The sequence below is a fragment of the Salvelinus fontinalis genome, chromosome 4 (assembly GCF_029448725.1).
Source record: "Salvelinus fontinalis isolate EN_2023a chromosome 4, ASM2944872v1, whole genome shotgun sequence".
Taxonomy (NCBI): Eukaryota; Metazoa; Chordata; class Actinopteri; order Salmoniformes; family Salmonidae; genus Salvelinus; species Salvelinus fontinalis.
The window spans coordinates 55,699,246-55,723,675 of NC_074668.1; the positions used below are offsets into that span (position 1 = coordinate 55,699,246).

Sequence of the window (24,430 nt, forward strand, 5' to 3'; positions counted from 1 at the left end):
CCCGGGCGTAGGTCGCACCTTGGAGTTCATCCAGCATAAGTTCTGGTGGCCCACCATAAAAGAAGACGTTGCCACTTTCGTCAAGGCCTGTTCCGTGTGCTGCCAGGGCAAATCTTCTCACCTCCGCCCTCAAGGACTCCTTCACCCTCTATCTATTCCCCACCGACCCTGGTCCCATATCTCGTTGGACTTTATTACTGGCCTTCCTCCGTCCCATGGTAATACTACGATCCTAGTCATCATCGACAGGTTTTCTAAGGCGGCCAGGTTTGGTCCCTTGACCAAATTACCTTCTGCCAAGGAAACAGCTGAGTTGGTGATTAACCATGTGTTCCGAGTCTTTGGGATTCCGCAAAATATGGTTTCCGACAGAGGTCCCCAGTTCACCTCAAGGTTTTGGAAGGCCTTCTGCCAACTCATAGGGGCCACGGCCAGCTTATCTTCAGGGTACCATCCGGAGTCCAATGGCCAAACTGAGAGGATGAATCAGGAGCTGGAAACCACCCTCAGATGCATGGTTTCCAACAACCCGTCCACATGGTCATCCTTCATTGTTTGGGCCGAATACGCGCGCAACACCTTGTGCTCCTCCTCCACTGGTATATCCCCGCATGAGTGTCAGTTTGGCTATGCGCCTCTATTGTTCCCGGACCAGGAGGCAGAAGTCAGAGTGCCTTCAGCCTCGAGGTTCATCAGACGCTGTCGGCTTACGTGGAAGAAGGCACGTCTTAATCTTCTGCGTTCCTCTCAGCAGTACCAACGACAAGCCAACAGACGTCGCCGTCCCGGTCCTACCCTGTACCCCGGCCAGAGAGTATGGCTCTCAACTAAGAACTTACCACTACGGGTGGAGTCTCGCAAGCTGTCCCAGAGGTTCATCGGTCCCTTTAAGATTGCCAGGAGAGTCAATCCCGTTACTTTTCGCCTGCACTTACCCAGATCCCTTAAGATCAATCCAACATTTCACATTTCTTTATTAAAACCTGTTGTTTTTTCTCCCCTTATCCCGGCAGGCAGACCCCCCCCTCCGCCCTGTGTCATCGGTGGCCAGTCGGCTTATACCGTCCACCGGATACTGGATTCCCGCCGGGTGCAGCGGTCCTGGCCGTATCTGGTGGGCTGGGAAGGCTACGGTCCCGAGGAGCGCTCCTGGGTTCCTGCCAAGGACATACTGGACCCTGACCTCATTCGTCAGTTCAGGACCCTCCACCCTGAGAAGGCTGGTTGGAACGTCAGGAGCCGTTCCTAGGAGGGGGATTCTGTCAGGTTTTGGCCAAGACTGTTCGGGTTTTGGTCACTAGATGTCCCCATTGCACCTTTTTTGTACCTTTTGTATAAAAATATAACCTTTTGTACCTGTAGGTTATTCCCTTGTTAGTATTTAAACCCTATGTGTTCCTCAGTTCCTTGCTCAGTGTTTGTAAGTTAGCACCCAGCCCCAGCCCAAGCCTTGTTTTATTCAGATATTTCTCTTGTTGGATTTTCCAGAGGTTCTCTGGTTTAGTTCTTGTGTATTATTTGAGTAGTCTTTTGAGGTTTGTTTTTCCCTGCTGTTTTTTACCACTTTGTGGAGTTTCTTTTGTATTTTGGAGGATTTCCATTTTGTGCCTCTTGGCTTTATTTTTGGACATAGTGGATTTAGTTTCTTTGCCTGAAGATTTTTCTTCTTTTATTAAACCACCATCTCTAGTACTGCTGTGTCTGCCTCATCTTCTGGGTTCTGACGATTATTAGTGACTGTTTCTCGCACCGGGTCCTGACACTAAGTTGACTGTGCCTTTAAACAGCTTGGAAAATTGCAGAAAATTATGTCATGGCTTTAGAAGCTCATTTGAGTCAATTGGAGGTGTACCTGTGGATGTATTTCAAGGTCTACCTTCAAACTCAGTGCCTCTTTGCTTGACATCATGAGAAAATCATAAGAAATCAGCCAAGACCCCAGAAAAAAAACTTGTAGACCTCCACGAGTCTGGTTCATCCTTGGGAGCAATTTCCAAACACCTGAAGGTACCACGTTCATCTGTACAAACAATAGTACGCAAGTATAAACACCATGGGACCACGCAGCCGTCATACCGCTCAGGAAGGAGACACGTTCTGTCTCCTAGAGATGAACATACTTTGGTGCGAAAAGTGCAAATCAATCCCCGAACAATAGCAAAGGACCTTGTGAAGATGCTGGAGGAAACAGGTACTTAAGTAACTATATCCACAGTATAACGAGTCCTATATCGACGTAACCTGAAAGGCCGCTCAGCAAGGAAGAAGCCACTGCTTCAAAACCGCCATAAAAAAGCCAGACTACGGTTTGCACATGGGGACAAAGATCATACTTTTAGGTGAAATGTCCTCTGGTCTGATGAAACAAAAATAGAACTGTTTGGCCATAATGACCATCGTTATGTTTGGAGGAAAAAGGGGGAGAATGCAAGCTGAAGAACACTATCCCAACTGTGATAGATGGGGGTGGCAGCATCATGTTGTGGGTGTGCTTTGCTGCAGGAGGGACTGGTGCACTTCACAAAATAGATGGCATCATGAGGATGGAACATTTTGTGGATATATTGAAGCAAGATCTCAAGACATCAGTCAGGAAGTTAAAGCTTGGTCGCAAATGGGTCTCCAAATGGACAATGACCCCAAGCATACTTCCAAAGTTGTGGCAAAATGGCTTAAGGACAACAAAGTCAAGGAATTGGAGTGTCCATCACAAAGCCCTGACCTCAATCCGATCGAAAATGTAACTTATTGTGGGAAGCTTGTGGAAGGCTACCCGAAACGTTTGACCTAAGTTAAACAATTTAAAGGCAATGCTACCAAATACTAATTGAGTGTATGTAAACTTCTTAATTAACCACTGGGAATGTGATGAAATAAATAAAAGCTGAAAAATCATTCTCTCTACTATTATTCTGACATTTCACTTCCTTAAAATGAAGTGGTGATCCTAACTGACCTAAAATAGAGAATTTTTATTTGGATTAAATGTCAGGAATTGTGAAAAATTGAGTTTAAATGTACTTGGCTAAGGTGTATGTAAACTTCCGACTTCAACTGTACATATCAAAAGACTGAAATATAACAAAACCGTTTGACATAGAAACACTGCATTTTCGGCGGCTTTCAACTTTGTGCAACAGTTTCCTGTTTCAACATGACAATGCCCCCTGTGCACAATGTGAGGTCCATACATAAATGGTTTGTTGGGATCGGTGTGGAAGAACTTGACTGGCCTGCACAGAGCTCTGACCTCAACCCCATTTGAACACCTTTGGGATGAATTGGAACTCCGACTGCGAGCCAGGACAATTGCCCACATCATGTAACTCAGTCAAGCAGTTAAATCAGAACAGCATAGACTGTGAAGAGACAAACACACACACACACACTGCATTCTCAAACACATGCTAACACACATACACATACATTTTAATATTGTTATTTTGCTGTATTATTGATTTTGTATTGTAGATATGTTCTTTTAGAGTAGTGTGTAATAGTGTGTTGTGTTATGTATTGTTTTATTGTATGTAATTGTGATTGGACCTTAAGAAGAGTAGCTGCTGCGTGGGCAGCATCTAATCTGGATACGGGAATAAATAAAATATAAAAAATAGTACACTACTTTTCACCAGGGGTAATAGGGCTCTGGTCAAATGTAGTGCACTATTTAGGGAATATTGTGCCATTTGGGACACAATTCCAGTTGGTGTCGCACCTGGAAGGGGGTGACTTTGAAGTAACTTTGAAATTTGAGAGGCACACAAATTGACGCGTGTAACTGTACTTGTAGCTATTTATTTCGAAAGCCCATTTCTGGGTGAGGAAGACCGTTTTATAGAGGCGAGAGCCGGCGTTCTCTCCCTTTCTTTGTGAATCTGTGTATATCCCTGTCTCTATGCATTTACATTCATTTTGTGGGTAATGTGCCTATATTCTGTAGTTTGTTTTTGCAAGTGTTGAGGATCAGTCTAAAATGTAATTATCCCTCTTCTACAAGGATGCAAGCACACTAATTTACTCAAACAACCAACTTACATACAGTATAACACTGTACATTTAATATGAAACATTTTGACTTTTGACTTCCTGGTCATATTCAAAAAGTGTCTGTTTCTCTTTTGCATCTGTGCTTTTCCATATGCTACGAAAGTCAATAATTGTTTGACATCATGTAATTATTGGAAACAACATATCGCTAACATGCTAATTCTAATCTATTGTTAATTACCCCTGAGGGGACAAATAAAGTGGTAATGAATTTATTTGCTTGAATGTGTGTATTTGGTTTGTGTTTGCAGAACGGGATGATGGTGAGAGTGACAGAGAACTGTCCAGAGCTCAACTGCACCCTCAAGGAACAGATCCTACCTGACAACAGGTGCTGTAACATCTGCAAAGGTTGGTCCTTCAAATTTAAAGTTGCTTGCTTATTGGTTCAGCCCTCATTCCCTCTCCCCTTGCAGTATCTCATTGGCTGAGCCATCATCTTCCACTGCCCAACATTTACTGAGTATGAATCATTCCTCATCTTCGTCTATCATTGGTCCCACCCTTAAAACCCGTTGTCTTCCATTGGACCAGCCCAGTGATTAACTTCTTATCTGGTGAACATCTCAACATCTGGTGAAATTGCAGAGCGCGAAACTCAAACTACAGAATTATAAATATTTAACTTTCATAAAATCAGAAGTGTAATACATCAAAATAAAGCTTAACTTCTTGTTAATCCAGCCGCTGTGTCAGATTTCAAAAAGGCTTTACGGCGAAAGCACACCATGCGATTATCTGAGGACAGCGCCCCGCATACAAAAGCATGACAAACATATTTCAACCAGCCAGGTGCGCCACGAAAGTCAGAAATAGCGATATAATAAATGCCTTGCCTTTGATGATCTTCTTCAGTTGGCACTCCAAAAGGTCCCAGATACATCACAAATGGTCCTTTTGTTCAATAATGTCCTTCTTTATATCCATAACTCAGTTTAGCTGGCGCGCTTCAGTTAATAATCCAGCCAGTTTCCCTCCATCAAAATGCATACAAAATGAATCCCAAACGTTACTAATAAACTTTTCCAAACAAGTCAAACAACGTTTATAATCAAACCTTAGGTACCCTAATACGTAAATAAACGATAACATTTAAGACGGAGAATCGTTATTGTCTTTACTGGAGACAAATAACAAAGAACGTGCTCTCTTCCACACGCTTGGAAACACTACAGCCAAAATGGGAACCACTACAGAAAAACTACAATTTCTGGCTCATTTTTCCAAAAACCAGCCAGAAACTCTTTCTAGTGGAAGCCTAAAGACTGTTGACATCTAGTGGAAGCCCTAGGAACTGCAATCTGGGAGGATTTCGCCTTATAATAAAAGTGACAGCCATTGAAAACATTATAAGTGCACTATATAGGAATATGTATAATATATAATTATATAAAACCCTTTAGATATTCTCACAGATCAGGTTTGCCCTCATAAAAATGCCCCTTGGATATTAATTTAGAATCCTCCAATCCTCAAAATGAAATTATTGACGGAGAGTCACGTCATTGAAAAACATTTTTGAGATATACTGTAGGCCTACTGTAGGCGACATGAGTCTCACTAGTGTTGAGTAATGTGCTGTTAAAAGTGTTGTAGGTTTATATATTTTATTTAACCTTTATTTTACTACAGGTCTACTTACTCTGTTGGCATCTTGATCCAGTTTATGCCCTCATTTGCAATGCAAACCATCACGAATTACTATGGGAATAAATGGAAGAGACAAGTGGAAGGGGGGAAAAGTAAGGAACTACTCTGTCAGCCCTGGAGGCCTTTTCAAAACATGATTCTCAAGGGCTATTAGCAGAACAACAGACACGATGTGGTCCCAAAAACACCTCTCTGACATAGGGTCCAGCATATCTCTTGATGATGATCGGGCTTGGGCCGACACGGGCTGCTTATATAATTAACATTTCATTAATGATTTATTTTTCCATATTTTCTCATTGTTTTGTGATCAAAAAATAAAATGAACTTTTAAAATAAATTCTTTAAAAGTCCTGTTTAAGTAATATTTTAGTATTTTGATACTTTGTGCAAAGCAATTGATCAGCATTAAAAACTTGGTGGATGGGGCCTCCTGAGTGGCGCAGTGGTCTAAGACACTGCATTGCTACAGATGCTAGTTCGATACCCGTTCCGGCCGCGACTGGGAGACCCATGAGGCGACACACAATTGGCCCAGCGTCGTCCGAGTTAAGGGAGGGTTTGACCGGGCGGTGGGCTTTTGGTTTCTCTCCCTCTAAAAACAGGGAGAGAAAACAACCGTAGCAAACTGAATTCTGGCGCACCCCCTTTCCCCGTTACCCACGGCCACATGGCGCACCCCCAATATCAAGGTGCACATTGGCCTATTTATATAATGAGTATGAATTTGGAGGGCAGAAATGATTAAATATTAAAGCATTAGAGTTTTAAGAATTGTGTGTGTTCAATTATTGTGACATTGTTGCATTTAAGCATATTGAAGTTAGAAGCAATAGGATTTGAAGCAATAGCCTACTCGCGTGTAGTCAACTATTTCAGCACCATTTCGCACTGCTCTGAGACAAGCACGGGGACTGGTCTTGATAAATCAATGAGATTTTTATTTTCACTGAATCTCCATTTGGGTATTGGTTAGACTACAATTAGGGTGTGGACATGTTATGCACTTAGTGCTGTAGCCTACTCCCGACCGGTCAAGTTGTACAGCGCCATATTTTCTGAGGGTTTCATTTAAAAAATGTATTTGAATAGAATCACCATAATATTAATCAAATTATTTAAGCTGTTTCTAAAAATCAATCCCATATACTATGTTCTTACAAATAAAGGTTTTAAATTCTCTAGTACAGCCAATATTAAAGACTGTCAAATGCATATCAAAGATGCCCTCTGGTGCTCAAACTAACACTAACTAGCATTAATGGCAACAATGGCTGACAATTAAATAACGTGCCATGGAATTATGTGGCAGCCCGCAAGGTGTGCTACCATATGACACAAGTTTTACCTGAATAACCACTGTGCATTTCCTTTCTATCTCCTTCGTGGCATCAGCCAAACTTCCACCTCTGACGTTCTGATTCTTTGTACATGTAAGACCTCTTCTGAGAAAGAGGGAGAGGGAGGGAGGGAGGTAGAGAAAGAGGGAATATGACAGAGGGAGGGAGAAAGAGAGAGAAAAATGTCAGAGAAAGAGAGTATATGCAGAGAGCGAAATTACAGAGAAGGAAAGGGAGGGATAAAGAGAGAAAAACATGTCAGAGGGAAAGAGACTTTTAGTCTTTCTTTAATGATACATACTCATTTCGTTAACCTAACAACCACCACCGCCCCCCCGCTTTCAGAAATAAATATCACCTTGCCCTCTACCCCTTGATACCACACAACATCATACATCACTATAACCAAAACCTCACCACTTCTACAACCGTACATCCAACCCATTCTCCTCAGCTATACAGATGGCCTCACCAACACACTATATCTCCTGAAATATCTCCACTTATCATTTCATAGAACTCAAATTCCACTCTAAGGCGCACAGAGACCATCCCATTAAATAATAGTAAAGGGTATGTTATCCCCCCACCTTTGACCCCGTTCCTCCTTGTTAGCCAAATAACCAACTTTGCCTGAGCAAACAAAAATTCAAACACACATTTGGCCTTTTCCTTATTCGAATACCTGTACTCCATTATAAACATCGCAACAGTAAACTCCAACACCTACCTCTCACACAGACATTCCAACAGAGACATTAATGCCATTAACCTGAGGCACACAGAAAACATTATGCACAGTTTCACTCATGACACAGAAAGGACAACCCTGTCCGACTCCCGGGTCGCCCCATGCCAACCAGCTGTTAGTGGCCAGGTCTCCAAGTAGTACCCTCCACTGGAGTTCCCCTGATATCTTTGGTACTGGGAGTTTGTAGAGCCTCTCCATCTAAAACCCACCACACTCTCTGTCACACATATCCCCTACCACTGATGTGCCTTCACTCCTGTTAGGCTCCTAATGTTCCTCACGTTAATGCAGAGGTTGTAGAGGGCTTTACCTCCCACTCCCTCAAACTCCCCCAGGCTTGGAGTGTTAAAATGTAACAAGTCCTCGATACCCCCTTGCCAGTTTCTAGTCTCTGCTGTCATCTTCAGTGGCGGAAACATTGTGGCCCATCCCCCTTTGGCTGCTGCAACACCCCCCTTACCTCAGACAGTGCCTCCTGGACCTCCCCCAGGAATTTCTCCAGCAGCCTAGGAGATGTTAGTCCTGTATGTTGTGCCAGGACTTCCGAGGCTTTCCACCCCTCCGCATCCGAAGGTCACCCAGTAAACCCGCTGCCATCAGTCGCTTCTGCAGGATGGCCGATTGAACCAATCTCAAAAGGATGTCTAGATTGTGGAAGATAGGCTCCTCCCACACCCACAGCCCAGGCTCCAAACTGCCTTCTCGTGTGGTCCTTAGCAGCTGCCAGGCCCTCAGCACTGCAGAGTAAAAATCAGAGAGACCTGCTGTAGTCAGCCTCTCCAGTCTCATGAGGAACAGCTGCCGGTCCAACCCTAATCCATCAGCGTGCATTCTGGTTCCCTCCAGCCGACATCAGCATGGTACAGCAGCCTCTGCGCCACCTTTAGTTGTAATGCAGCCACCCTGCTCTCCAGTTCTACCAGGCCCTATACTCCTTCGTGGACAGACATGTACAACACTGTCCGACTAGAAAAAACAAGAGAACAACCAGTTTATGCCACAGGAAGAATGCTGCCCAACATAAGCCCTTCACAACTCCACTGGAAACACCCTGGAAGCAAAGGGGGGCTCTATCTCTCCATGCTATGCATAACAGAGTTTTGCTTTGTTATAAGTAAGGACAGAGCCCTCCATGCGGCCTCTCAACAACAAAAACCTTCCAGAATGCACTGAAAGAGAGAGACAGAGCGAAAGAGAGAGAGAATGTAGAATGCTAATAGATCCCTAAGCACTGAGGTTCAGAGGGGGGATTTCACAAAGAGTTGGACTGGCACTACTCATTACTGGGAATGAAGGGATAGATGGGTTCAGATCAAGAGAGGAGGCGACTGAGTCGTCTACTGTACGTGCAGTCCTGTGTCTGCCTGCCTGCCTGCCTCTCTGTGTCTGTCAGTCATCAGTCTGTCTGGTTGTCTGGTAGATTGGCTGTCTGTCTGTGTGCACCTGTTTGATGGATTACACTCGCTCTTCTCAGCAGGCATTTTTCCTGTAGATCATTTATTGTGTATGTGTGTTTGTCTGGGGAAAGCTACAAACTCAAAGCGTTCCACAAAATCATAGCGTTTCCATGCCCCATTCTTTGATCTTGGTACTATAGTTTTGTGAACTTTTGAGTTTGTGTTAGAATATGGTGATAGATCAACAACATATTCTCTAATTCCTGAAAATGTGATTTTGGGTTACAAGCTTTTTCCAGGAATGCCGGCTCATTTTCTACCTCACCACTTCGCCCAACCCTACTGTCAGCACCCTGTGTGATCCCAGTCAAACCCAGACTGTTGAGTCAGAAGTTTGTCCCCCTCTCTCCCAGGCTACGACTTCTGCTCAGAGGGACTCATTTGTGGGGAAAATTCGGAGTGTAAAAACCGGAATACCAGAGCGGAGTGTGAGTGCAAGAGCGGCTTTGCCTCCATCCATGGGGACTCCACATACTGTGAAGGTAGGCAGCTGTGAACTATTTGACTGGGTCTTTGGGTAGAAGACTCTGAACTAGCTGGGTTTTGAGAGCTTGTTTTGTGTATGTGGAAGTTGTATATCTTTATTGCAAAGAGGACTAGGAGTAGAGTGAAGTTGCCCCTGCATGCTGATCTTGGGTGAGTTTAGCATTTCCCACACTAATGGTTAAGGTTGTGGGAGGGGAAGCTGATCCTAGATCTGTACCTAGATTCCTGAATTATAGTGAATTATATTATCTCTATGGTTGAGTGGATATGTGGGTATGAGGGTATGTGAGATGCCTGGCCCATTCCTTACAGTAGATGCCTGAGAGAGAGCTTGGCTGATGAGATTTTCAACTACCTCTGGCATTAGCAGGACATTTCAGAAACAAAATGTATTTGTTCAGTATTTGTATTTATTTGTATTTAAGGCAGCAGCTACTCTTCCTGAGGTCCAAAAACATGAAGGCACTTACATTGTATATAAAACAAAATATAAAGCACTTCATCGTATAACATTAATGCACCACTACATATCTACAGGAAAACATGTATAATAGCACCATACAACAACATTACAATGTATGTGTGTATAGAGTGTGTGTGCAAGCACCTTTGTGTGTGTCTTTTCACAGTCCCTGCTTTTCCATATGTTGTATTGTTACCTGTTTTTTGTATCTGATTCTACTGCTTTCATCAGTTACCTGATGTGGAATAGAGTTCCATGTAGTCATGGCTCTATGTAGTACTGTGCGCCACCCATAGTCTGTTCTGGACTTGGTGATTGTGAAGAGACCTCTGGTGTTATGTCTTGTGGGGTGTGCATTGGTGTCCGAGCTGTGTGCTAGTATTTTAAACAGACAGCTCGGTATATTCAGCTTGTCAACACTTCTTACAAAAACCAGTAGTGATGAAGTCAATCTCTCCTCCACTTAGAGCCACGAGAGATTGACATGCATATCATTAATGGTAGCTCCCAGAGTACTTTTAAGGGCCAGCTGTGCTGCCCTGTTCTGAGCCAATAATACTTTTACTAAGTCCTTCTTTGTGGCACCTGACCACACTACTGAACTGTAGTCCAGGTGTGACAAAACTAAAGCCTGTTGGACCTGCCTTGTTGATAGTGTTAAGAAGCGCTTTATTATAGACAGAATTTCTCGCCATCTTAGCAATATGTTTTGACCATGACAGTTTACAGTCCAGGGTTACTCCAAGCAGTTTAGTCACCTCGACGTGCTCATTTTTCACATTATTCATTACACGACGATTTAGTTGAGGTTTAGGGTTTAGTGAATGATTTGTCCTGAATACAATGCTTTTAGTTTTTGAAATATTTAGCAATAACTTATTCCTTGCCACCCATTCTGAAATGAACTGCAGCTCTTTAAGTGTTGCAGTCATTTCAGTAGCTGTAGTAGCTGCTGTGTATAGTGTTGAGTCATTCGCATACATGCAGTGCTGTGAAAAAGTATTTGCCCCTTCCTGAATTCTTTTTTTTTTTTTTGCACATTTGTCACACTTAAATGTTTCAGATCAAACAAATTTAACCCAAGTAAACACAAAATGCAGTTTAAGTGATTTTATTTATAAAGGGAAAAAAAGCTATCCGAACCGTCATGGCCCTATGTGAAAAAGTAATTGCCCCATAAATAACTGGTTGTTAGTCTACCATCAGCAACAACTGCAATCAAGCGTTTGCGATAACTGGCAATGAGTCTTTCACATCGCTGTGGAGGAATTTTAGCCAACTCTTCTTTGCAGAATTCTTTTAATTCAGCCACATTGGTGGGTTTTTTCGAGCATGAACCGCCTTTTTAAGGTCACGCCACAGCATCTCAATCGGATTCAAGTCCGGACTTTGACTAGGCCACTCCAAAACCTTCATTTTGTTTAATTAATCAATTCAGAGGTGGACTTGCTGATGTGTTTTGGATCACTGTTCTGCTGCAGAACCCAAGTACGCTTCAGCTTGAGGTCAGGAACTGATGGCCGAACTCTCTAGTTACGGATTTTTGGTAAGAGAGCAGAATTCATGGTTCCATCAATCACAGCAGGTCGTCCAGGTCCTGAAGCAGCAAAGTAGTCCCAGACCATCACACTACCACCACCATATTTGACTGTTGGTATGAAATGCTGTGTTACTTTTACGCCAGATGTAACGAGACGCACACCTTCCAAAAAGTTCAACTTTTGTCCCATCAGTCCACAGAATATTTTCCCAAAAGTCTTGGGGATCATAAAGATGTTTTTTTGCCAAAAGTGAGACGAGCCTTTATGTCCTTTTTGGTCAGCAGTGGTTTTCGCCTTGGAACTCTGCCATGGATGCCATTTTTGCCCAGTTTCTTTCTTATGGTGAGTCATGAACACTGACCTTAACTGAGGAAAGTGAGGCCTGCAGTTCTTTAGATGTTGTGGGTTCTTTTGTGACCTCTTGGATGAGTCGTCGCTGCGGTCTTGGGGTAATTTTGGTAGGCCGGCCAAACCACTGTTCCAAATTTTCTCCATTTATGGATAATGGCTCTCACCGTGGTTTGCTGGAGTCCCAAAGCTTTATAAATTGCTTTGTAACCCTTTCCAGACTGATAGATGTCAATTACTTTGTTTCTCATCTGTTCCTGAATTTCTTTGGATCGCGGCATGATGTCTTGCTTTTTGAGATCTTTTGGCCTACTTCACTTTGTCAGACAGGTTCTATTTAAGTGATTTCTTGATTCAACAGGTCTGGCAGTAATCAGGTCTGGGTGTGGCTAGTGAAATTGAACTCAGCTTTCCAAAAAATGTGATTAACCTCTCTGGGATATGTGGGACAGTAGCGTCCCACCTGGCCAACATCCAGTGAAAAAGCAGAGCGCCAAATTCAAATAAATTACCAAAAAAAAAATTCTACTTACTTTCATGAAATCACACATTCAATATACCAAATCAAAGCTACACTTGTTGTGAATCCAGCCAACATGTCAGATTTAAAAAATGCTTTACCGCGAAAGCAAACAATGCTATTATCTGAGGATAGCACCCCAGCTAACAATCACAGATCATCATATTTCAACCTTCCCGGCACGACACAAAAAAAACAAAAAACGCAGAAATAAAGATATATAGTTCATGCCTTACCTTTGACGAGTTTCTTCTGTTGGCACTCCAATATGTCCCATAAACATCACAAATGGTCCTTCGATTAATTCCGTCGATATATATTCAAAATGTCCATTTATTTGGCGCGTTTGATCCAGAAAAACACAGGTTCCAACTTGCACAACGTGACTACAAGATATCTCGAAAGTTACCTGTAAGCTTTGTCCAAACATTTCAAACTACTTTTGTAATACAACTTTAGGTATTTTTTAACGTAAATAATTGAAATAAAATACAATTGAAGACGGGATGATCTGTGTTCAATACCGGAGGAAAACAATGTGTAGCATGCTTTCTGTTCACGCGCCTCTAACAAATAGTACACTTCACTGGAGCATCATTCTGAACATGGCTACTTCTTCATTTCTCAAAGGAAAAACCTCAACCAATTTCTGAATACCGTTGACATCCAGTGGAAGCGATAGGAACTGCAGGAAGGTCCCTTAGAAATCTGGATTCCCAATGAAAATCCATTGAAAAGAGTGACCTCAACAACAAAAAAAATTGAAAATGCTGCCCCCTATCCTAGAGAAGTTAACCACAGTAAATTCATGATTTAACTTCCCTAGGATAGCATTTTCACGTTTGGATGAAAATCGTGCCCAGAGTAAACTGCCTCCTACTCAGTCCCAGATGCTAATATATGCATATTATTATTAGTATTGGATAGAAAACACTCTGACGTTTCTAAAACTGTTTGAATCATGTCTGTGACTATAACAGAACTCATTTGATTTGATTTGTTCTCCCCACTGTATGTACATACTACCTCAATTGGCCCAACCAACCAGTGCTCCCGCACATTGGCTAACCGGGCTATCTGCATTGTGTCCCGCCACCCACCACCCACCAACTCCTCTTTACCCTACTGCTACTCTCTGTTCAGCATATATGCATAGTCACTTTAACCACTTTTACTTGTTCTCCCCACTGTATGTACATGAATGTATAGTTAAAGTGGCTGTGGATATATAATAAACAGAGCGTAGCAGCAGCGTAAAAGAGGGGTTGGGGGGGCACACAATGCAAATAGTCCAGGTAGCCATTTGATTACCTGTTCAGGAGTGTTATGGCTTGGGGGTAAAAACTGTTGAGAAACGTTTTTGTCCTAGACTTGACATGAGTGCTATGGGTCGGTAGTCATTTAGGCAGGTTACCTTAGTGTTCTTGGGCACAGGGACTATGGTGGTCTGCTTAAAACATATTGGTATTACAGACTCAATCAGGGACAGGCTGAACATGTCAGTGAAGACACTTGCCAGTTGGTCAGCGCTTGTTGTACACGTCCTGGTAGTCCGTCTGGCCCTCTGGCCTTGTGAATGTTGATCTGTTTAACCTGTTGAGGATGGGGGCGCTGTTGTGACTATTTATGCTAATTGGGTAATTTTTGAAACGGCTTCCCACAAAATCCTTGATCGTACAATATGCATATTATTATTATTATTGGATAGAAAACAGTCTATAGTTTCTATAGGAGTTGAAATTTTGTCTCTAAGTGGAACAGAGCCCATTCTACAGCAATTTCCCTGACATGGAGTCAGATTTCAGAAATGTTGGCCACTGTTCTGGAGTCAGTTAAAAGGGCACTGTTATTGCTATGACTATACGGACACTTCTTACGTCTTCCCCTGGATGCCTTTACGTGATGACGATTTCAATGGGGTCGATTGCGCGTTCACAGGCCCTATAAATTAAAAAACCCTGTAGCTAGCAAGTCTTTTCTTGGTGCGTAACGCGCGTGGAGGACACCGACCCGCTCCTGTTCCAAGCGTTAGTTTAGCCTGTTATATTTCTCAGGTCATCTTTTTACTCGTTATAGGAGTTAAAAACATCATAAGGTAGTTAATTTAAAGCGTTTTATAGCAATTTATATCCGTTTAGTGCGATTTTGGGACATTTATTTTTGAAACGATGTGAATAGCTGGGCACGCTTTCCAGTTCATCCCGAACGCAGTTGGCATTTCCACATGGCAAGAGGACAGCTTTCCACCAAAAGACGATTACTCCCAAGAAAGGATCCTTTGCCCAAGATACTGATGGAAGAACAGCTCAAAGTAGGACATTTTTATTATGATAAATCGTGTTTCTGTCGAAAAATGTTAGTGGCTTAGGACGCCATGTTTTTTGACGTAGCTTCGCTTGGCGCAAATTGTATTGAAAAGTAAGGATAATTTAAAAAATGTAATTCCGCAATTGTATTAAGAATTAAATTGTCTATCAATCCCTGTCCACCCTATATTTTTTAGTCACGTTTATGAGTATTTATGTATAAGAGTAGATCACTGTCTAAGTGGCGCAAGGACATTTTCTGACCAGCTGAGCTACATTTCACATTGTCTAACCATGATTTTGGTGGCTAAATATAAACATTTTCGATCAAACTCTATATGGATTGTGTAATATGATGTTACAGGAGTGTCATCGGAAGAATTCTGAGAAGGTTAGTGAAAAAATTAATATCTTTTGGCGATGTTGACTTTTATCGCTCACTTTGGCTAGAATCAATGCTGGGCTGCTATGTGCTATGTGCTATGCTAATATAACGATTTATTGTGTTTTCGCTGTAAGACACTTAGAAAATCTGAAATATTGTCTGTATTCACAGGATCTGTGTCTTTCGATTAGTGTATGCTGTGTATTTTTACGAAATGTTTGATGATTAGTAGTTAGGTAAACACGTTGCTCATTGTAATTATTCTAGTCCATTTGTGACGGTGGGTGCAATTGTAACCTATGCCATCTACCTGAAATATGCACTTTTTTCTAACAAAACCTATCCCATACCATAAATATGTTATCAGACTGTCATCTGATGAGTTTTTTTGTTGGTTAGGGGCTATAAATATCTTAGTTTAGCCGAATTGGTGATAGCTACTGGTGTTGGTGGACAAATAAAAGATGGTGGATTATGCTAATGTGTTTTTAGGTAATAGATGTACATCTTTACATATTGTGTCTTCCCTGTAAAACATTTTAAAAATCTGACATGTTGACTGGATTCACAAGATCTGTGTCTTTCATTAGCTGTATTGGACTTTAATGTGTGAAAGTTAAATATTTAAAAAAAATATTTTTTTTGAATTTCGCGGCTCTGCCTTTTCAGTGGGGGTGGGGGGGGTGTGCCGCTAGCGGCACGCTCATCCTAGACAGGTTAAAGGTCTTACCCACAACGGTTGTGAAGAGCGTGATCACACAGTCGTCTTGAACAGCTGATGCTCTCATGCATGTTTCAGTGTTACTTACCTTGAAGCGAGCATAGAAGTTATTTAGCTGTTCTGATAGGCTCGTGTCACTGAGCACCTCTCAGCTGTGCTTCCCTTTGTAGTCTATAATAGTTTGCAAGCCCTGCCACATCCGACAAGCATCGGCGCCGGTGTAGTATGATTCGATCTTAGTCCTGTATTGATGCTTTGCCTGTTTGATGGTTCGTCGTAGGGCATTCCAGGTTGGAGTCCCGTTCCTTGAAGTGGCAGCTCTACCCTTTAGCTCAGTGCAAATGTTGCCTGTAGTCCATGGCTTCTGGTTGGGGTATGTACATTCAGTCACTGTGTGGACGACGTCCTCAATGCACTTATTGATAAACCCAGTGACTGATGTGGTGTATGACCACATATACATTATATTAGGTCCAGCTTTTGGAACTTTGCTTTTCCTAGATGTGGCTACTATATTGTGATGACTACATCCTATGGATTTGGATACTGGATTTGGATACTGCTTCAAAGCAATTTTCTGCAGCATTAGTAAAGATGTGATAAATACATGTAGGGGATTTCATTCCTGTGCTGTTTGTAAATACGCAGGTAGCGTGACTGATAACCTGAACCAGGTTGCAGGCACTGGTTACAGTTTAAAAAAAAATTGAGTGGGCAGCTTGATGAAGCCATGTTGATATCACATACAGTTGAAGTCGGAAGTTTACATACACTTATGTTGGAGTCATTAAGACTAGTTTTCTAACCACTCCACAAATTTCTTGTTAACAAACTATAGTTTTGGCAAGTCGGTTAGGACATCTACTTTGTGCATGACGCAAGTCATTTTCCAACAATTGTTTACAGACAGATTTTTTCACTTATAATTCACAATTCTATCACAATTCCAGTGGGTCAGAAGTTTACATACACTAAGTTGACTGTGTATTTAAACAACTTGGAAAATTCCAGAAAATCATGTCATGGGTTTTGAAGCTTCTGATTAGCTAATTGACATCATTTGAGTCAGTTGGAGGTGTACCTGTGGATGTATTTCAAGGCCTTCAGTGCCTCTTTGCTTGAAGAAATCAGCCAATACCTCAGATTTTTTTTTTTTGACGTCCACAAGTCTGGTTCATCCTTAGAAGCAATTTCCAAACGCCTGAATGTAGCACGTTCATCTGTACAAACAATAGTACGCAAGTATTAACACCATGGGACCACGCAGCCGTTATACCGCTCAGGAAGGAGACGCGTTCTGTCTCCTAGAGATGAACTTACTTTGGTGCAAAAAGTGCTAATCAATCCCAGAACAAAAGCAAAGGACCTTGTGAAGATGCTGAAGGAAACAGGTACAAAAGTATCTATATCCACAGTTAAACGATTCCTATATCAACATAACCTGAAAGCCCACTCAGCAAGGAAGAAGTCACTGCTCCAAAACCGCCATAAAAAAGCCAGACTACGGCTTGCAACTGCACATGGGGACAAAAATCATACTTTTTGGAGAAATGTCCTTTGGTCTGATGAAACAAAAATATAACTGTTTGGCCATAATGAACATCTTTATATTTGGTGGAAAAAGGGGGAGGCATGCAAGCCGAAGAAAACCATCCCAACCGTGAAGCCCGGGGGTGGCAGCATCATGTTGTGGGGGTGCTTTGCTGCAGGAGGGATTGGTAAACTTCAAAAATAGATGGAAAATTATGTGGATATATCAAAGCAACATCTCAAGACATCAGTCAGGAAGTTAAAGCTTGGTCGCAAATGAACAATGACCCCAAGCATACTTCCAAAGTTGTGGCAAAATGGCTTAAGGACAACAAAGTCATGGTATTTGTCGCCAAACCCACTGGCTCCAGGTCATCTATAAGTCTTTGCTAGGTAAAGCACCGCCTTATCTTAGCTCACTGTTCACCATAGCAGCACCCACCCGTAGCACATGCTCCAGCAGGTATATTTCACTGGTCACCCCCAAAGCCAATTCCTCCTTTGGCCGCCTTTCCTTCCAGTTCTCTGCTGCCAATGATGGAACGAATTGCAAAAATCACTGAAGTTGGAGACTCATATCTCCCTCTCTAACTTTAAGCACCAGCTGTCAGAGCAGCTCACAGATCACTGCACCTGTACATAGCCCATCTGTAAATAGCCCATCCAACTCCCACATATCCATACTGTTATTTTATTTGTTTTTCCTCCTTTGCACCCAAGTATCTCTACTTGCACATTCATCTTCTGCACATCTATCACTCCAGTGTTTTAATTGCTAAATTGGAATTATTTCACCACTATGGCCTATTTATTGCCTTACCCCCCTAATCTTACTACATTTGCACACACTGTTTATATACTTTTCTATTGTATTATTGATTGTATGTTTGTTTATTCCATGTGTAACTCTGTTGTTGTTTGTGCCGCACTGCTTTGCTTTATCTTGGCCAGGTGGCAGTTGTAAATGAGAACTTGATGTCAACTGCCTACCTGGTTAAATAAAGGTGAAATACAAATTAAATAAATACTGACTGAAGGTGAGGCAGATGAACCTGTATTACTTATTACTATATTACTTCAACAGTATTTCACTTGAGATCCTTTCTAAGCTTTACAGGAATGTGGTTCTGAATATGGACCATAATATTGGCATTTCTGTCTTTTCGGTAGATATTATAACCATGTATTGCTACCACTGTATCATCAAAGGTATTATCTAAGTGAGGTTCAGAGATAGTCAGAATATGAATGTCATCTGTTTCAAGCAAGTTATTGACTTCATGAACCTTGTTCCTTAGGCTATATATGTTAAGCTTTTCATACATGAATTATAAAATATCTCTAATGGTCGCCCAACGCGAGTAGTTTTATGCACTGTGATGTCAGAATGCGCTCACTGTTGTTACAAAGTGTAATTGTTACGCAACAGGACAGTTAATCCGCACTGCCCTCAAACCAAGGCACGCTGACTGTTTTTATTTATAGACTGTTTCAATTTGTTAATTTCAAATTATTTTCTCACAAGTCTTTCTTTTCTAACAACAGTTTGAATTGAGGTGTGTTCCGCCTCCTCATTAATTCACATAAGAGTAGGCCATTTCACTTTTGCGGACAATTCATTTTTTTTATGCATTACTGACCCGAACAAACTTCCCCAAGCACTTCCCAATTGTTTCTGCAAATCAAGTCTGCAGAAATGTGCCCGTCTCCAGTCAGAACAGGACCTGCACACAAGTGTTCACATTTTCCGTCTGGTGCCCGCATCACATTCATTGTTGTTTTCATTACTACATGATAATAACTTTGGAAATGTGTGCGTTTATATCAAAGTAAGTGCCTTATTATGTTATAATAGTTTTTGTATGTCGTGTTATGTCGTTTCTACTGTAGCTCACTGTGTGTATGGAGTATAATATATTGTGTGTATTCCTTATAACCGCGGCCACGCTAGCTTATGTAGCTAGTTACACTCTTCTATTAGCTCTGTAAAACAATGCTAATTGCGTCAGAGACGTATTAGCTTGTGTTGTATTCTGAAGCTACCCTGGCCTTATGACCATGGTTTGTTTTCATTTGACCTATTTAGCATCGCTCTGTTCTGCCCTGCCCTTGTGGAGCTCAACAGTTACTGTTTCTTACTGTTATAACTCATATTTGTGATTTTGTCAATTCAATATTATTTTAACATCAGTTTTATTATGTTACTACTTTGTAATATTGTTTTATTGCTATGGTCCTGATATTATATTCTAATTACTAATCATTTCTCTTAATTCTGTACTTTCAGAAACCACAAACAGTATTTGCCAATATCATAACTGGAACTGGACATATTTTTTTAGCTGAAGATTGAGGACAGCTTTTGTATGCTAGCGTACACTCCTTAACAGTTTTACTGGATGAAAACACAGCAAGAAAACACATAGGCCAATAGGTAATAGTCATCTATTTTATTAAACTATTGGTGATGGTTGAACAACAACAACAAAAACTTGTTTTACTTAGAGGAAATAAAACGGAATATGCTTATCCCATATATAATATTCATACAGTGACTGAACAACAACTGCATTTCCACCCCCCACCTCTAAAGGCATAGTGTCATGTCAAGTCACCTGTCAGGAGAGTCAGTCAGTAATTGCTGCAGATGTGCTCAATAGTGCTTGAGCATATGATACTCCTCAAAGCATGGTGAAACACATAGATGTGTGTCACAAGCTAAACACATGTACTTTGTCAACCTCCTCTGCTTCCTTCTAATGGTGCCAGACAGGCAGACTTTGCAATGCCTCTGTGTATGACTACCTTGAGCAGCAGTTTGAGGGACTTTGCAGGGAAAATGCCATGCAGTGAGGCGTATGGGATTGTGAAGGACTGTCACCAGGAAGGTATACATTTCACAAATTGTGGTTGTCACCCATTTAGCGAGTTTCCCCCTCACTCCTGGCTCTCTCTTCTCTTGTAGCTCCAAGGCATAGCGATTGGTCTGCTCGACTAGGTCTCCCACCAGCTCCTCTGTCAGAAACAGCTTGAAGGACTCTGCCTTAGAGGGAAATGGCAAGGTGCTTTGAAATCCATATTGGGACTAATCAAAGCAAACAGCAGTGCCAGGAGGGGTAAAATGGCTGGCGGCCTTCCAGCTACCACAGAACTCCTGTACTGCACCCACCATTGGTCTGCCTCCATCACCACCAGCATCTTCAAAGGGGCCTGGGACTTCATCAGTTGACAAGGGGTCCTCTGATTCAGGGTTATCAATGGCTACAAGATCGGGGGAGCTCCTCACTGTCGGAATCTGATTCCTGACTTTCATACTGAGACTCATAGTCAGAATTGATAAAAATCTCCAGAATTTCCACATTTGTGAGTTGTCTCCTTTTGAAAGACATTGCTATTGCTACAGCTGAGATCACTAGCTACGTACATAAACAACAACACTGCATGGTTCAGAGCTGAAGTCAGAGGTTACGTGATTGACTGCCTGCACGCGCCACTTGTATCAATATAGAACATGTTTTGTGAGAAGTTTTTATTCATTTACTGTTTTATTCAGTGCTGCTCACAAATCATGCATTCCGATTCTTGCATAGAATGTCATGAACACATGTAAAATACGTTTTTGAAGGTTGTACTGATTATGATGAGCTAAGCTAATTCCAGCTATGTGTGGAGGCATGTTTGTTGGCATACAATGCTTTCTGGACCAAAGTTGATATAACAAAATGTGGTGAGTGAGGGTTCACTCATTTTTCAAGTAACCTTCCAGAAGTGAATGATGGTAGAAGACACACCCCCTTCAACATGCATACTATATACCAAACTCATCTTGTTTACTCTTATTATCTTTGTTTGATGCGAAAAAAATAAACATAGCGGCGTGTACAATCTACCCATCGTTGGATTACTTTCGATTTCTGGAAAGTGTTTTAATCAATTATGAGCTCACCCGTGATGTGATTAATTATGAATAGTAATTGCTATTAGCTAATTCATATTGTAGTTTCTGTCAGCCGAGTTATAAAAATATGACCACCTATGTTACATCACTCTTTCCTCAGTTAGCGATAGAACAACTGTAGCCTAGATTTTCCGGTTTGGATGATTGTGTATGCTGTAGCTACTTCTGTGAATGTCTGAACATTGCATCCAATAATAAACTGGTCACATTCAGGACATAACTTTGTAAGGACTGTGTTTGTGTAAAATGTTTCTGTGAAAAACAGTGTGGTCAGCCCAAATGCTGATTGTTGCGTCAATCGAAACTGGACATTCTAAATAAGCGTTCTAGTCACACCGGTTTGAATGTACGCTACAGGGACCACTGTAGAACGATCACACCCGTTTGATGGTACATGTGAAAAGGTTAATTTGATCAATTTTATTGGTTAATTGATTGTTTTTAATGCTTTACTCTAAAGCTTATCAGAAGTAGGCTTGCTCATGTTATTTATATTGGAGCTGATGGTGTACGGTGAGCTTTCCACAGTGGAGCTGCATACTGTCTCAGTGCTAATAGTCTAACTCTGGTTCATAGGTACATGATTACTGCATACAATAGCTGTAGGATCAACAGAGTAAAGCTAATGGGTAAGAAGACACTCAGGGCCTTATTGCAGAGGTGGCTGGTGGGCAGAGATATAGGTGGATGTGATCATAATGGCTAGAATGGAATAGATGGCAAGGTATCAAGCACATGGTTTACATTCCAGCCATTATTTCAACCATTACGATGAGCGCGTCCTCTGATATGTCTGTCCACCAGCCTCTTTTGGCTTATTGGCTACAATAGTTCCAGGGATTGTGGGTAGGACCCAGCCAAGGCTACTTCAGTGGGTCTGTGAGGACACTCTACAGCAGGGCACTAAGGGACAGTTGAGTTGGATTATGGGTATAAGAGTCTCAAGGCTGTTTTAGTTGTCATGGATTCAGGGGTATGAGACGATTGGCCTTTCCATGGACTTATTGGTTTGTAACAGAGGGCTCATTGGTGTAGGAGACTAGTGCCGATTCATTTGGCTTAATATGACTACAATATGTTGAGCCTATGGCAACAGTAGGAGGGCCCTTTGAGTGGGCCAACTGGTGTAGAGCTTTGGACACTGATGTGCTCTTGTTTACCAGGAACAGGTGTGAGATCTTAATTTGATCACCCTGTTGCAGGATAACTTTCCTGTAATGCAGGGAATTTAAAATGTGTAGTGTGTTTTGAGGTTTAAAAAAAACTTCTGAAGTTTGCAATTTCCACTTAGACATGTCAGACTTGATGTTTCCTTACAAAAAATAAAGCAATACAAAAATGACCATTCATTATGATCCACATAAAAATTCAACTTTCTTGTTGCTGCAGGATTATTTTCCTGCAGTAGCAATCTGGCTCAAATGAAGATCTTATATCTGTAGAAGTGAGAGCCTGGTTCCTAATCAGTTGGCTCATGTTTCGAAAACTATGAGCACCATAGAGTAGATTTATGGCATACCAGGACCAGTCCTCAGTGGCTGCTGTCGCACTCTAAATCTTGCTTCCTCTATCTATCTTTCTCTTTCTTTCTCTCATTCAATCAATCAATCAATCAAATGTATTTATAAAGCCCTTCTTACATCAGCTGAAGTCACAAAGTGCTGTACAGAAACCCAGCCTAAAACCCCAAACAGCAAGCAATGCAGGTGTAGAAGCACGGTGGCTAGGAAAAACTCCCTAGAAAGGCCAGAACCTAGGAAGAAACCTAGAGAGGAACCAGGCTATGAGGGGTGGCCAGTCCTCGTCTGGCTGTGCCGGGTGGAGATTATAACAGAACATGGCCAAGATGTTCAAATGTTCATAGATGACCAGCAGGGTCAAATAATAATAATCACAGTGGTTGTGGAGGGTGCAACAGCACCTCAAGAGTAAATGTCAGTTGGCTTTTCATAGCTGATCATTCAGAGAATATCTGCCGCTCCTGCTGTCTCTAGAGAGTTGAAAACAGCAGGTCTGGAACAGGTAGCATGTCCGGTGAACAGGTCAGGGTTCCATAGGCGCAGGCATAACAGTTGAAACTGGAGCAGCAGCACGGCCAGGTGGACTGGGGACAGCAAGGAGTCATCAGGCTAGGTAGTCCTGAGGCATGGTCCTAGGGCTCAGGTCCTTCGAGAGAGAGAAAGATTTAAAAAAGTAAGAAAGAGAGAGAATTAGAGAGAGCATACTTAAATTCACACAGGACACCGGATAAGACAGGAGAAATACTCCAGATATAACAGACTGACCCTAGACCCCCGAAAACAAACTACTGCAGCATAAATACTGGAGGCTGAGACAGGAGGGGTCGCGACGATACCCCCGGACAGGGCCAAACAGGCAGGATATAACCCCACCCACTTTGCCAAAGCACAGCCCCCACACCACTAGAGGGATAACTTCAACCACCAACTTACCATCCTGAGACAAGGCCGAGTATAGCCCACAAAGATCTCCGCCATGGCACAACCCAAGGGGGGCGCCAACTCAGCCAGGAATATCACGTCAGTGACAACCCACTCAAGTGACGAACCCCTCCTAGGGACGGTATGGAAGAGCACCAGTAAGCCAGCGACTCAGCCCCTGTAATAAGGTTAGAGGCAGAGAATCCCAGTGGAGAGAGGGGATCCCGGCCAGGCAGAGACAGCAAGGGCAGTTCGTTGCTCCAGTGCCTTCCCTTTCAACTTCACACTCCTGGGCCAGACTACACTCAATCATAGGACCTACTGAAGAGATGGGTCTTCAATAAAGACTTAAAGGTTGAGACCGAGTCTGCATCTCTCACATGGGTAGGCATACCATTCCATAAAAATGGAGCTCTATAGGAGAAAGCCCTGCCTCCAGCTGTTTGCTTAGAAATTCTAGAGACAGTAAGGAGGCCTGCATCT

The 24,430-nt window shown here is 42.2% G+C and overlaps 1 protein-coding gene across 2 annotated transcripts in view; it reads left to right on the plus strand.

The window, feature by feature from the left end:
• Positions 1-24,430, plus strand: part of LOC129854017 (protein kinase C-binding protein NELL1-like) — a 481,512-nt gene that overhangs the window by 186,344 nt on the left and 270,738 nt on the right. The window contains exons 11-12 of one of the 2 annotated variants that reach the window (XM_055920615.1): positions 4,302-4,401; positions 9,602-9,730. In XM_055920615.1, coding sequence (XP_055776590.1) covers positions 4,302-4,401; positions 9,602-9,730 — 229 coding nt within the window. The remainder of the gene's footprint in view (positions 1-4,301; positions 4,402-9,601; positions 9,731-24,430) is intronic. The other variant, XM_055920616.1, reaches the window with a different exon arrangement.